A 12,785-nucleotide genomic window follows, 5' to 3' on the forward strand; every position below is an offset into this window, starting at 1 on the left:
ATGGACCCTTGGTCTGACCCAGTATGGCAATTCTTATGTTCTTATGATGGCCAAATACAGTTTTTCAGTTTAGCTGCAGCTGCTACATCTTACCTCCAGTCTTTAAAGGATTACATTTGAACAATGGACTATTATTTGGGGAATATATGTTGAAGACCCTTGATGTTGAATTCCTACTGTATGACTTATACAGCCTTATTTGCAGAGCATCTGCTGTAATATTTCTGATATCCATTATTCTGTGGAGGCTCTAGTCTGTTTTTTTGGTTTTTTGTTTATTTCCAGGAGTGGCACCTGAATACACCTTATATGGGCCTGTATTCCTAAATGGACATTTTTGTTCCAGCTGATTTTTTTTTGTTTGGCTTACACATGTTCAGGATGCTTGTTTGGTAAAAATCTGACTAATGATAATGCAGATATGCCCCAAGCCCCACAAGAGAACAAATGCAACGACCTAGCACACTATTTCTCAGACAAAATCACAAACCTTAAAGCCAAAGTTCCGTTCCTAACAAAACAGGAAATCAAGATGCAAAAAAGAGATGACACAATTCTCCACATTCGACGAGGTATCCCAGACCAAAGTTGAATGCATGATAAAAAAAAAAAACTGAATCCCGCACTACATAAAATTGACACCATTCCCACCACAGATATAAAAAAAACTAGCTGATATAACCTCATACACACTAACCAAAATAATTAACCTATCACTCAGTGAAGGAGTCATGCCATACTCACTCAAAAATGCAATAATAAAATCGATTCTGAAAAAGAAAAACAGTGACCTAACCGTATTAAATAACTATAGACCTGTTTCAAACTTGCCCATGATCGCAAAATTAAAAGAAAAAGCAGTACAAAAGCAACTAGCAGAACATCTAGACAACAATAACATACTCTTCCCATCACAACATGGCTTCAGAAAACACTATAGCACCGAAACGTTACTAATCTCTCTAACAGATACCGTACATCGCGGATTTGACAGCGGAAAACACTACATCATGATACTGCTAGATCTGTCCGCAGCATTTGACACAGTAAACCATGACATACTATTGAAAAGACTGGAGGAAATTGGATTACAAAACAAAACAATTAAATGGTTCACATCCTACCTTAACAATAGATCTTATCAGGTACAGATAAAAAACTCAATATCAGACAAAATCACACTAAAGACAGGAGTCCCCCAGGGTTCAGCACTCTCAGCAACTCTATTTAACATTTACATGCTCCCCCTCTGCCACCTACTGGCTGGCCTAGGGATCATACACTACATATATGCTGACGACATTCAATTAATTCTACCAGTTGAAGAATCAATTGAAAAAACACTAAACTTTGCAATGTTATACCTAGACATAATTAAACAACTATTAAACCAAATGGAACTAGTAATCAACATTGAAAAAACAGAGTTTATACATCTTGAACGAAAAAACATCGAAAGAATTCAAAATCCCATTCGACTTAAAAATGACAAATCAGTAGAGTTAACTGATAAAGCTAGAAATCTAGGAGTAATTATAGACACTGAACTGAGCCTTAACCAACACATATCAATAAAAGTAAGAGAAGGCTACGCCAAACTAATGGTCCTTAGAAGACTAAAACCCTTATTAAATCAGGAACACTTTCGTACAGTACTACAAGCATTAATATTTGCCAGCACAGACTACTGTAACACACTTTTCCTAGGATTACCATACACCACTATCAGACCACTGCAATTACCACAGAACTCGGCTGCCAGAATACTTACTGGTAAAGGCAGAAGAGATCATATCACCCAAACACTTGCAGATCTACACTGGCTCCCAATAGAACAGAGAGTTCAATTTAAAACACTATGCACAGTTCATAAGCTAATTAATGATGAAAGTTCTGACTGGCTAAACACCACATTACGATTACATGTCCCTCAAAGAAATCTCGGATCGGTCAATAAAGCTCTGCTAACCATACCCTCAGTCAAAACAGCAAAGTTGACCCAAGTTAGAGAGAGAGCACTATCTTTGGCAGGACCATTATTATGGAACACATTACCACTGGAATTAAGACTAATGAAGGAATTAAAACTCTTCAAAAAAGGCTTAAAAACATGGCTCTTCAAAAAAGCATTTCACAGTGAGGTAGCGGAATAACAACACATACACAAAGCAGGAAGGGTAACCACACCCATGCCCCATTTAGAGTATATTATTGAACTATGTAACTGTATAATAATGACACCCTATGGATAATTGAGAAACCACATATTTGTGCCTAACTGTAAACCGTTGTGATGGTGCACTACTAAACGACAGTATAGAAAAGTTTTAAACAAAATAAATAAATAAAATATTCTGTGGAGGCTCTAGTCTGTTTTTTTTGTTTTTTGTTTATTTCCAGGAGTGGCACCTGAATACACCTTATATGGGCTTGTATTCCTAAATGGACATTTTTGTTCCAGCTGTTTTTTTTTATTTGGCTTACACATGTTCAGGATGCTTGTTTGGTATAAATATGTTGGTTCTGACTGTATGGGATGGGGAGGGCTATGTGGGAATGTGGGCTGTATTAGATTTTGTGTGGTGGGGAGAGCATCAAAAAGCAAAATCACAAGCTTTTGATTTGTGACTTTCTATTTTTCTCGTTATCAAGATGACTGCTGCTTGAGCTGGGAAGCAGCTATATATTTCCTGTGGTATTGATCAGTGTGAACATGGTTGGTGAAGTATGGTGCCCCACTTTAGCTATGTCACTTGGAATGTGGCAGGCCTTTATATACCTATTAGAAGAGAAAAATGTTTTTTCATTTAGCAAAATTTAAAATACATATTGCATTGTTTCAGGAAACTCATCTCACTGACTCTGAACATACTACATTGAAATGTAAATGGATTTCTCAAGTTTTTTTTTTTTTTCCCCCCACTCTGGATCTACCAAAAATTGTGGTGGTGGTGTTTTAATACAAAAGAGAATACCATTTCATTTGGATAAAATAATTTCTCATCTAGAAGGCAAGTTCATTATTATTTCTGGGAAATTATATGGTAAGCCAGTTACTGTCTGGATATATGCTCCTAACAATTATTCACAATCTTTTTTTTGTAGATTTTATGACTGCCATTTTATCTCTAGGTTGTGCTTCTTTCATCATTGGTGGACACTTTTAATTGTGAACCTAGCTTAAATAAATCCCTCAGTTCTTCCCAGCAGTCTCTGGGCAGAGACAAAGGTATTCCTTTTATTTGTGCACAGTTGAAAGTGGCCAATAAATGGAGGCTCCGAAACCCTACAGACAGTAATGTTTCTCCATCTGTTTAGGGTACATGGGATGCAGTCAAGTATAGACTACATTTTGGCTGCAGAAGCTTTATTTTCAACATTAGTTTTTTCAGATCATGCTGTAACATACAGTGTAGCAACCGGTCTTACCATGGATGGAGACAGACAGTGGAGAATGCCCTTGTGGTTTAATAAGGATTTCAAGGTATTCATTAAAAAAAATTATATATTTCTCATGATTCTCAATATAAAAATCAGCTCATCCTTTTTTGGGAAGCAGCTAAAGCTGTATTCAGGGGAGAGATCATTCATTTTGTTACCAGAAGGAGGAAAAGGTTATCTAAAGAAATTATAGCTCTGGAATCCAGAGCTTACTAAGCATAATTGTGATTCAGCTAAAAAGATGTTTATTAAGACAGCATTTATTGAATAATTTGATACAACAAAGAGGACAATTCTTCTTACAACATTTTTTTTCTTTATGGAAACAAACCAGGGAAACTTCTAGCATAACTAGTTAAATCCTAAACTGGATGTAGATGTATTCCAAGGTAAACGCATATATTTGCCGAAACTGATTTGCAATATATATTTTTTTAATGCTTTTTATGAGAATATTGTGTGGGCAGTAAAGAGATGATTTCATGAAAAGATTAGTTATGCCGCAGTTGTCCCCATCACAGTTGCAGAAATTGAACACTCCAATTGCCTGTCGGGAAATACTGCAGGTGATTGGATCTCTGATGGCCTGAGTTCCAACTTTTATAAGATCTTGTCTTTTGAAATAGTGGAGCTGTTACAAAACCTATATTCAGAAATGACAAACCAGAAATACTCCTGAGCTTTTTTCAAGGGGCACTAATTTCTCTTATACTAAGACAGGGCGAGATTTATCTGATCCAACATCATATAGAACCGTTTTCCTGTAAAATCAAGATGTCAAAATCTTTGCTAAAGTGTTAGTTAATAGATTGAAACTTAGTTTTTACTGTTCAAAAAATGGTTTTCAAGGGGGTGAAATCCTTGAGTTTATTTGAATTTTATATTCTAATTTGACTGCACAAGTCTCAGTTAATGGCTGTTTATCTCCTGCATTTTTATTACAGAGGGGGATAAGACAGGGCTGTCCTTTATCACCCTTCCTTTTTATTCTATCTTTAGAATCTCTGGTGCAATCTTTGGAGAGAAAGAGATGAATTCAGGGCATTTCTGTTGGCACTGAATGTGTTAAACATTTACTGTTTGCAGACAATATTTTTCTATTACTATAAAATGCTAGACAACCTCTCCCAATGGTTCTTGATTTACTAACAGTTCATGGTAAATTTTCTGGCCTTAAACTTAATTTGGAGAAGTTGGATGTAAATGGAGGTTTGTCTTCTACTTGGGTCAATTTTCCAATTAAACGGGCGGAAAAAAGATCAAGTATTTGGATTTCACAGTAGCCTTCTAGATTGTATGATACTAACAATCAATTTGTTAAATTTTTTACACACAAGTTGTGTGAAAAAGTTGGCTGTATTTTCCTTTATTTTTACACAAAGCGATGGTTGTAGCTAGGAAGGTTTGGAAATTCTTCGACAATATGTTTTGTTAGCTCACACGGTCTCTCTTTTTAGCCAATCTTGGAGAATCTTCTTCCCACCTGCTTTTATATCCCAACCACAAAAGTTTGGCAGATAAGGGAATAGTGACGATTGGGTATCTTATGGTGCCAAATACTACTAGAGCTGAGTCTTTTGAGTATTGTGTTCTGGGGAAGGGGTTTTGAAAATGAATTTTTTTTATGTATCTGCAACTTTGGAATTACATCAATGAGATACTCTCTCAGGTAATCTTACTGTATATATTGCCACAATTTGCTTCCTTTTTTGATTTATTTGACCAGGAGATTTTCCATATTGAACATATATTATCATTATCACACTGGTTTACATTCAGGTACTGTAGGTATTTCTCTATCCCCAGAGGGCTTACAATCTAAGTTTTTTACCTGAGGCAATGGAGGGTAAAGTGACTTGCCCAAGGTCACAAGGAGCAACAGCAGGACTCAAACCCTGGTCTCCTGGTTCATAGTCCACTGCTCTAACCACTAGGCTATTCCTCCTCCCTGTTTCTTATCAATTTGATGTCTCATAATATAATGGTAGCTTTGACAGATGTTTGGAAGAGGGATTGTAACTCCAATCTTAGCCAAGTAGATTTGTCTAAATGTAATCTTTATATAACAAAAGTATCTGAAAATGTTGATCTCTGGGAATTGCAGTTTTGTTTACTTATCATTCCTCCATTAAGAGCCAAGCAAATGGATTTAAGTGAGCCAGATACTTAACTTGAATGTAAAGCTCTTTAATTGCTTATGGGACTGTCTTAAAAACATTTTTTTTGGAAAAGCATAATACGGTATTTGGATTTGATAACAAGGAAGGAGATTGTTTTCCCCAGAGTTTTGGCTATTAAATTATGTTGACCAGTAGACATTTGTTGGGAAATATCACAGTAATTTTATAGCTAAAGCCTTTTTGGTTGCGAAAAATATATTCTTTTTAACTGGATAAAAGACCATGCTCCAGGCTTCTTAGTCTAGAATACCAGAATGGTTGATTTTAATTTACATGGAATATCGCACATCTATTTTAAGATTAACAAAGGACAATGCTATTTTTTTGTCAGATATGGACTTATATGAGTACTTTTACCAGAGGAATATACAAAACTGATGAAGTGACAAGCAAAGACTAAGGATTCCCTACAGGTGTAGCCACTCGAGTTATTTTTATACCTCTTTATGGCTACTATGACTGCTGTTTCTCTCTGTTCTTGTTTTTTGTTTTGTTAATGTTTAGTTAGAATATTCTGTTCTGTTCTTATTGTCTGTGATTTGGATGTCTGATTTGGACCAATAGCTCATTGACTGTATACATTAGTTATATCTATATTTATTTGTTAATGACCAATAAAATGAAACACAGAGGAGCAATATCTCCTTTTTAGTCTCATTAACATTATACTGTACACAATTGGACTGTTCAGATTTCTTTATTAATGTCGTCCACAATTGGAAAGTTCTTCTGTTGGCTTTTTAATGGAACATGAGATTTTCTTGAATACACTCATCAAAAACAGTTCATTTATATGGTTAGTCTTCAAAGAGTGATAGCAGTGACAGAAGTAAACTATACATGTCAGAATTTTTGGTACATTTTGGAGGGCAGGCAGTTTTTAGCTAAGTACTTTTTTTACTCTTTGGGACCTCCAACTTAATATCGCTGTGATATTAAGTCAGAGGGTGCACAGAAAAGCAGTTTTTACTGCTTTTCTGTGCACTTTCCTGGTGCCTTTGGGTCGGCGCTAATTTCTGAAAGTAAAATGTGTGGCTTGGCTGCACGTTTTTCTTTCTGAATCACGCCTGCATACCTAATAGGGCCATCAACATGCATTTGCATGTTGAGGGCGTTATTAGGTGCCGCGGGTTGGACGCGCGTTTTCCTCCCCTTACTGTATAAGGGGTAAGGGAAAACGCGCATCCAAGAGCAGGCTAACAGTGCGCTCTGTTGGAGCGCACTGTACTGTATTGGCCTGTAGGTGAGTATTTGTGCAGCTAAACTAAGTAGTTAAGTATTATGTGCAATTCTGGTCACCCCAAATGACAAAGGAGAATGTAATAGCTTTCCTACTAGATGAGCCTAAACAAATTAACAGTCATCAGCTAGGAGAAGAGACAGCTGAAAGGAAATATAATAAAGGGCTACAAAATCATAGCGCATTTAGAACAAATCAGAGAAAGTATTTTTTTTTCACTTAGAGCATAATTAAACACTGGAATTTGTTGCAGAGGAGGTAGGAAAAGCATTTAGCATAACTAGGTGTAAAAAGGGTTTGGACAAGTTCCTGCGAGAAACTCTATAAACCATTATTATTCATGGAGACTTGGCAAAGCCACTGCTTAATCCTGGTTATGAGCAAAAGGGATTGAATCTGTTCTTTGGGATCCTGCCAAGTACTTGTGATCTGGATTGCCCACTATCAGAGACCAGATGCTGAGCTTGATGGACCTTTGGTCTGACCCAGTATGGCATTTCTTATTTTCTTAGTTCAACTCTAGTTTTGTGTTTGGAGCAGTGTAAAACTTGATTATAACCTTCTACTAGTTAAACTGAATAGAATATCAATGTTCAAGTCTGTGTTCTCAATGACCAAAAATAATTTTTTAGTAGTAATTTGTGGACATACTGCTAATCTCCTTCTTTGTTTTTGTTTTGTTTTTCCTGTATAAGGTATTGTGTCAAGATCTGGTACTCTCACTTATGAAGCTGTTCATCAGACAACACAAGTTGGATTGGGGCAGTCTCTTTGTATTGGTGGGTATGTGGTTCATAAATCAGGCTATTTTGTTCAGATATGAAAAACATTGTTTTCTGTGTGCATGATAATTTTGGAGATGTTTCACTTTAATACTTAAATAAATTCAGATATCTGAAATGGCTAATTTCCAGAAATGTTGTACATTTGCAGATTATAAATAAAAGTATCACTTCCTTTTCTCACAGGACAAGCAGGATGGTTGTCCTCACAAATGGGTGACATCGAGGATGGAGCCCACCACGGAAAACTTCTGTCAAAGTTTAAACAGAACTTTGACTGGCCCCTACTGGGCATGCCCAGCAAGGCACTGACCCTGCAGCCAGCAGGGGTCTCCCTTCAGTCTTCTTTTTTCCGCGCAGCAGTTGCCACGCGGTGAAAGGAGCTCTCTTACCACGTTCCTGACAGGAATTCGGTATTTTTCTTTCCGAAGAAAATTTGCCCCTCAGGGGTCTCTCTTCGACAAATTTTTGTCACCTCCGCGGAAACCGGTAAGTTTTTTGCCTTTTTTCTTCGACTACCGTCGAATTTGGCCCTCGAGGCCTGTTGGCAATTACCGAGCCCGCGACTAAATTTGGCCTTAAGCCATGGCGACGGGGTTCCGTCGATGCCCGGATTGTACCCGGACTATGTCAATCACAGACCCCCATAGGGTTTGTGTTTTGTGTTTGGGTAGTGAGCATGATGTCCTGACTTGCACCAAATGTGCCCTAATGACACCTAAGGGTCGCAAAGCCAGGATGGAGAAGATGGGGCTCCTCTTCCATGCACCCACCCCAACGCCATCGATTGCATCGACGTCATCGGAACCGGCACCGTCGAAGTTGCACCACCATCGTCAACCCTCCGGTGACCGTCCACCATCGATGACTTCTCGGCCGTCGACTCCTGTCCCCTCCCCGGATGGGCGAGGAGACCGGAAGGACAAGCATCGCCATCGACGGCACAAGTCTCGGCCTGTCAAGGATCCACAGTCATCGACCGCTGAACAAGCCGAGCCACCGACTAAGAGGCCTCGTTCAGACTTGGCACCGTCCACGTCTCGTTCGCAGGCATCGAGGAAACCCTCACTCTCTCGGGGTGTGGGAGCCGTGATCCCACCGGTTACGGTGGTCCCTCCGGCTCTGCCTCAGCCTCCCTCTCCCGTCGAGCCGGGTATTGTTACCCCTGGTCTCCGGGCAGAACTGGACCGGCTGGTCCAGGAGGCCATCGAGAAAGTGATGCAAAGATTCCAACCTCCATTGGCACCGTCTCCGGCACCGATTCCGGCACCGCCACCGGCATCGACCCCGGCACCGACTCCGCCACCGAGGAAGGAACCGACCACCGAACCTTTGGTGGAAGCGCTGGCACCGCTACTACAACGTATGGAGGCACTTGTACATGCCCTCCCATCGATGATTCCAGTAGCACCGACAGCGCCATCGTCTCCGACTGGATTTTCATCGGCGGGAGAAACACCGTTCCTGATTCCCCCTTCCGGGGTGGTCCCATCGGTGCCTTCTCGTATATCTCCACCGATTTATCCTTTGGCTCCATCGGTTCCAAGACCGGCACCGACTCCATCGGCAGCACCGAAACCCTCGATGCCGTTCCCAGTACCGATTGTACCACCGGTTCCTCCAAGGTTTCCTTCGATGCCTTCGGATCCTCAACCAGGTCCATCGGGGCTTCAACCCCCAAGTGATCCCTATGATACCTGGGGTGATGATACATCTTCTGACACAGATTTACCATCACCGCCTTCTCCTACAGAGAGTAGAAAAAGATCTCCTCCAGAGGATCTCTCCTTTATTAATTTTGTAAAGGAGATGTCCGAAATTGTACCTTTTCAGCTGCAATCTGAGACCGATGACAGACACCAGATGATGGAACTGCTTCAATTTTTGGACGCCCCAAAAATCATCGCTTCCATCCCCATTCACCAGGTGTTTCTCGATCTCTTAAAGAAAAACTGGGAATCTCCTTCATCTGTATCACCAGTTAACAAGAAGGCTGACTCCACATATCTCGTCCAGTCAGCACCAGGCTTTCAAAAGCCTCAACTGGATCATCGCTCTGTTGTGGTTGAGTCCGCACAAAGAAAGGCCAAGCGTCTAAAGCCACACTCCTCCACTCCGCCTGTCAAGGACAATAAATTCCTGGACAGTGTGGGACTGAAAGTGTACCATGGAGCTATGCTGATTTCTCGCATAGCCTCATATCAACTCTACATGACGCAATATAACAGAGCCATCCTTAAACAGATGCAAGATTTTGCTGACACATTACCTGACCAATACCAGCCACAGCTTCAGGCCCTTCTTAACAAAGGGTTTGAAGCGGGGAAGCACGAGATCAGAACGGCTTATGACATCTTCGATGCCTCCACAAAGGTTTCGGCTACTGCCATCTCGGCCAGACGTTGGGCTTGGTTAAAGTCATCCAACCTTCGCCCAGAGGTCCAGGATCGTTTAGCGGATTTACCCTGCTTAGGGGACAATTTGTTTGGAGAACAAATTCAGCAAATTGTAGCTGAATTAAAAGATCACCACGAGACGTTGAAACAACTTTCTTCTGTTCCGTCTGAGGTTTCCTCCAAACAACCACTTAAGAAGGACTCTAAGAAGTCGTTCTTTCGGCCACTCCGTTACTACCCTCCATCGGCCAGGCCTCGTCCAGCGCGATCCTCTACTAGGCCTCAGCCGCGTCAGCCTAGGAAACAAAGGCCTACTGTAGCCCCTCCTCCTGGGCCTGCGGCTGGCCTTTGACTCCCCTGTAGGGAACACATGCCAAACCCCTCTTCCAGACATTCCTGTAGGAGGTCGACTGTACCATTTTCTACAACCTTGGTTGCAGATCACCTCAGATCAGTGGGTGCTAACAATTATCGCACAGGGTTACCACCTCAACTTCATAACTCTTCCGGCAGACTCCCCGCCTCTTCAAGCGTGGAGTCTATCCACCCATTTGGCTCAATTACAACAGGAAGTATCTCTTCTTCTGCAATCAAATGCTATAGAACCCGTTCCTCCCTCTCAGCGAGGCAAGGGATTCTATTCCAGATACTTCCTAATTCCAAAGAAATCAGGGGGACTACGTCCCATTTTGGACCTTCGAGCCCTCAACAAATACCTTCAAAAAGAGAAGTTCAAAATGGTAACCCTAGGCGCGCTGCTCCCTCTGCTACAAAGAGGGGATTGGCTGTGCTCTCTCGACCTCAAGGACGCTTATACCCACATTGCGATCACACAATCCCATCGCAAGTATCTGCGGTTTCTCGTAGGCCACGACCATTATCAATATCGTGTCCTACCCTTCGGTCTGGCTTCTGCCCCACGAGTCTTTACCAAATGTCTCGTAGTGGTAGCAGCATTCTTAAGGAAGGAAGGTGTCCACGTCTACCCCTACCTGGACGATTGGCTAATCAGGGCCTCCACCCAACAGATAGCTCAATCCTCCCTAAAATTGACAATTCAAACACTCCTTTCCTTAGGGTTTCTTGTCAATTACGAGAAATCTTGCTTAGTCCCGTCTCAAACCTTATTCTTCATTGGAGCAGACTTGGACACCTTACAGGCAAAGGCTTACCTTCCTCTTCAGAGGGTCCATACCCTAATGTCCCTGGCTCGCCAGCTCCAGTCTCAGAACACTGCCACGGCTCGCCAGTTCCTCATTCTCCTAGGACACATGGCATCCTCGGTTCAAGTCACTCCCATGACCCGACTAGCCATGAGAGTAACACAATGGACTCTACGACACCAATGGATTCAAGCTTTTCAGCCTCTGTCCTCCATAGTCACAGTCACACAAGCGCTGCGCCTATCCTTAACCTGGTGGACGACTCAGGTCAACCTCCTTCAGGGCTTACCTTTTCTTCCACCGGATCCGCAAATCATCCTAACCACCGACGCTTCTCACATCGGTTGGGGAGCCCATGTGGACGACTTTCAAACCCAAGGGTTATGGTCCGCAGAGGAAGCCGAACACCAGATCAATTTCCTGGAACTTCGAGCAATCCGCTATGAGCTCCGCACTTTCAAAGATCATCTCTTTCATCAGATAATCTTAATCCAGACGGACAACCAAGTGGCCATGTGGTACATAAACAAGCAGGGAGGCACAGGCTCCTTCCTTCTGTGTCAGGAAGCTGCGCAGATCTGGGCGGAAGCCCTCTCCCACTCCATGTACCTCAGGGCCACTTACCTGCCGGGAGTAGACAATGTATTGGCAGACCAGCTGAGCCGTGTCTTCCACCCACACGAGTGGTCACTCGATCCTCTGGTAGCGACCTCTCTGTTTCACAAGTGGGGTTCTCCCCGCATAGACCTCTTTGCGTCCCCTCAGAACCACAAAGTGGACGATTACTGCTCTCTCATTCGGAGCCAGCACTCTCGGCCGAGGGATGCATTCTCCCTCAAGTGGACAACCGGTCTGCTCTATGCATTCCCTCCACTCCCTCTTGTGTCAAAGACTCTCGTGAAGCTACGCCAGGACGGAGGAACCATGATCCTGATAGCACCTTACTGGCCACGCCAAGTATGGTTTCCAATACTCCAGGATCTCTCCATCCGCAGGCACATTCCTCTGGGAAGGGACCCGCATCTGCTCACTCAAAACGACGGATGCCTCCTCCATCCCAACCTCCAAGCCTTGTCCCTGACGGCATGGATGTTGAAAGGTTAGTCCTTCAACCATTTAACCTTTCAGATTCCGTTTCTCGGGTCCTGATAGCTTCACGAAAGCCTTCCACAAGAAAGTCTTACTCATACAAATGGAAAAGGTACACATCATGGTGCACTTCTCAGTCCCTTGATCCCCTTTCCTGTCCAATCTCCAAATTCTTGGACTATTTATGGCATCTCTCTGAATCAGGTCTTAAAACCTCTTCTATCAGAATGCATGTCAGTGCGGTAGCTGCCTTCCATAAGGGTATTGGGGGTAATCCTATTTCAGTGCAACCCCTAGTAACACGCTTTCTTAAGGGCTTGCTCCATCTAAAGCCACCCTTGCGTCCTCCGGCCCCATCCTGGGACCTCAATCTGGTTCTTGGTCGTCTAATGAAACCTCCTTTCGAACCTCTGCACTCCTGTGACTTGAAATATCTCACTTGGAAAGTGTTATTCCTTTTGGCTGTTACTTCAGCTCGCAGGGTTAGTGAATTA

General features: G+C 42.2%; 1 protein-coding gene across 1 annotated transcript in view; it reads left to right on the top strand.

Moving 5' to 3' along the window:
- Positions 1-12,785, top strand: part of SUCLG1 (succinate-CoA ligase alpha subunit) — a 178,027-nt gene that overhangs the window by 110,030 nt on the left and 55,212 nt on the right. Inside the window, exon 6 of the mRNA XM_029593343.1 lies at positions 7,557-7,640. Coding sequence (XP_029449203.1) covers positions 7,557-7,640 — 84 coding nt within the window. The remainder of the gene's footprint in view (positions 1-7,556; positions 7,641-12,785) is intronic.

This window comes from Rhinatrema bivittatum, chromosome 1, assembly GCF_901001135.1.
Source record: "Rhinatrema bivittatum chromosome 1, aRhiBiv1.1, whole genome shotgun sequence".
In the NCBI taxonomy this organism is placed as follows: Eukaryota; Metazoa; Chordata; class Amphibia; order Gymnophiona; family Rhinatrematidae; genus Rhinatrema; species Rhinatrema bivittatum.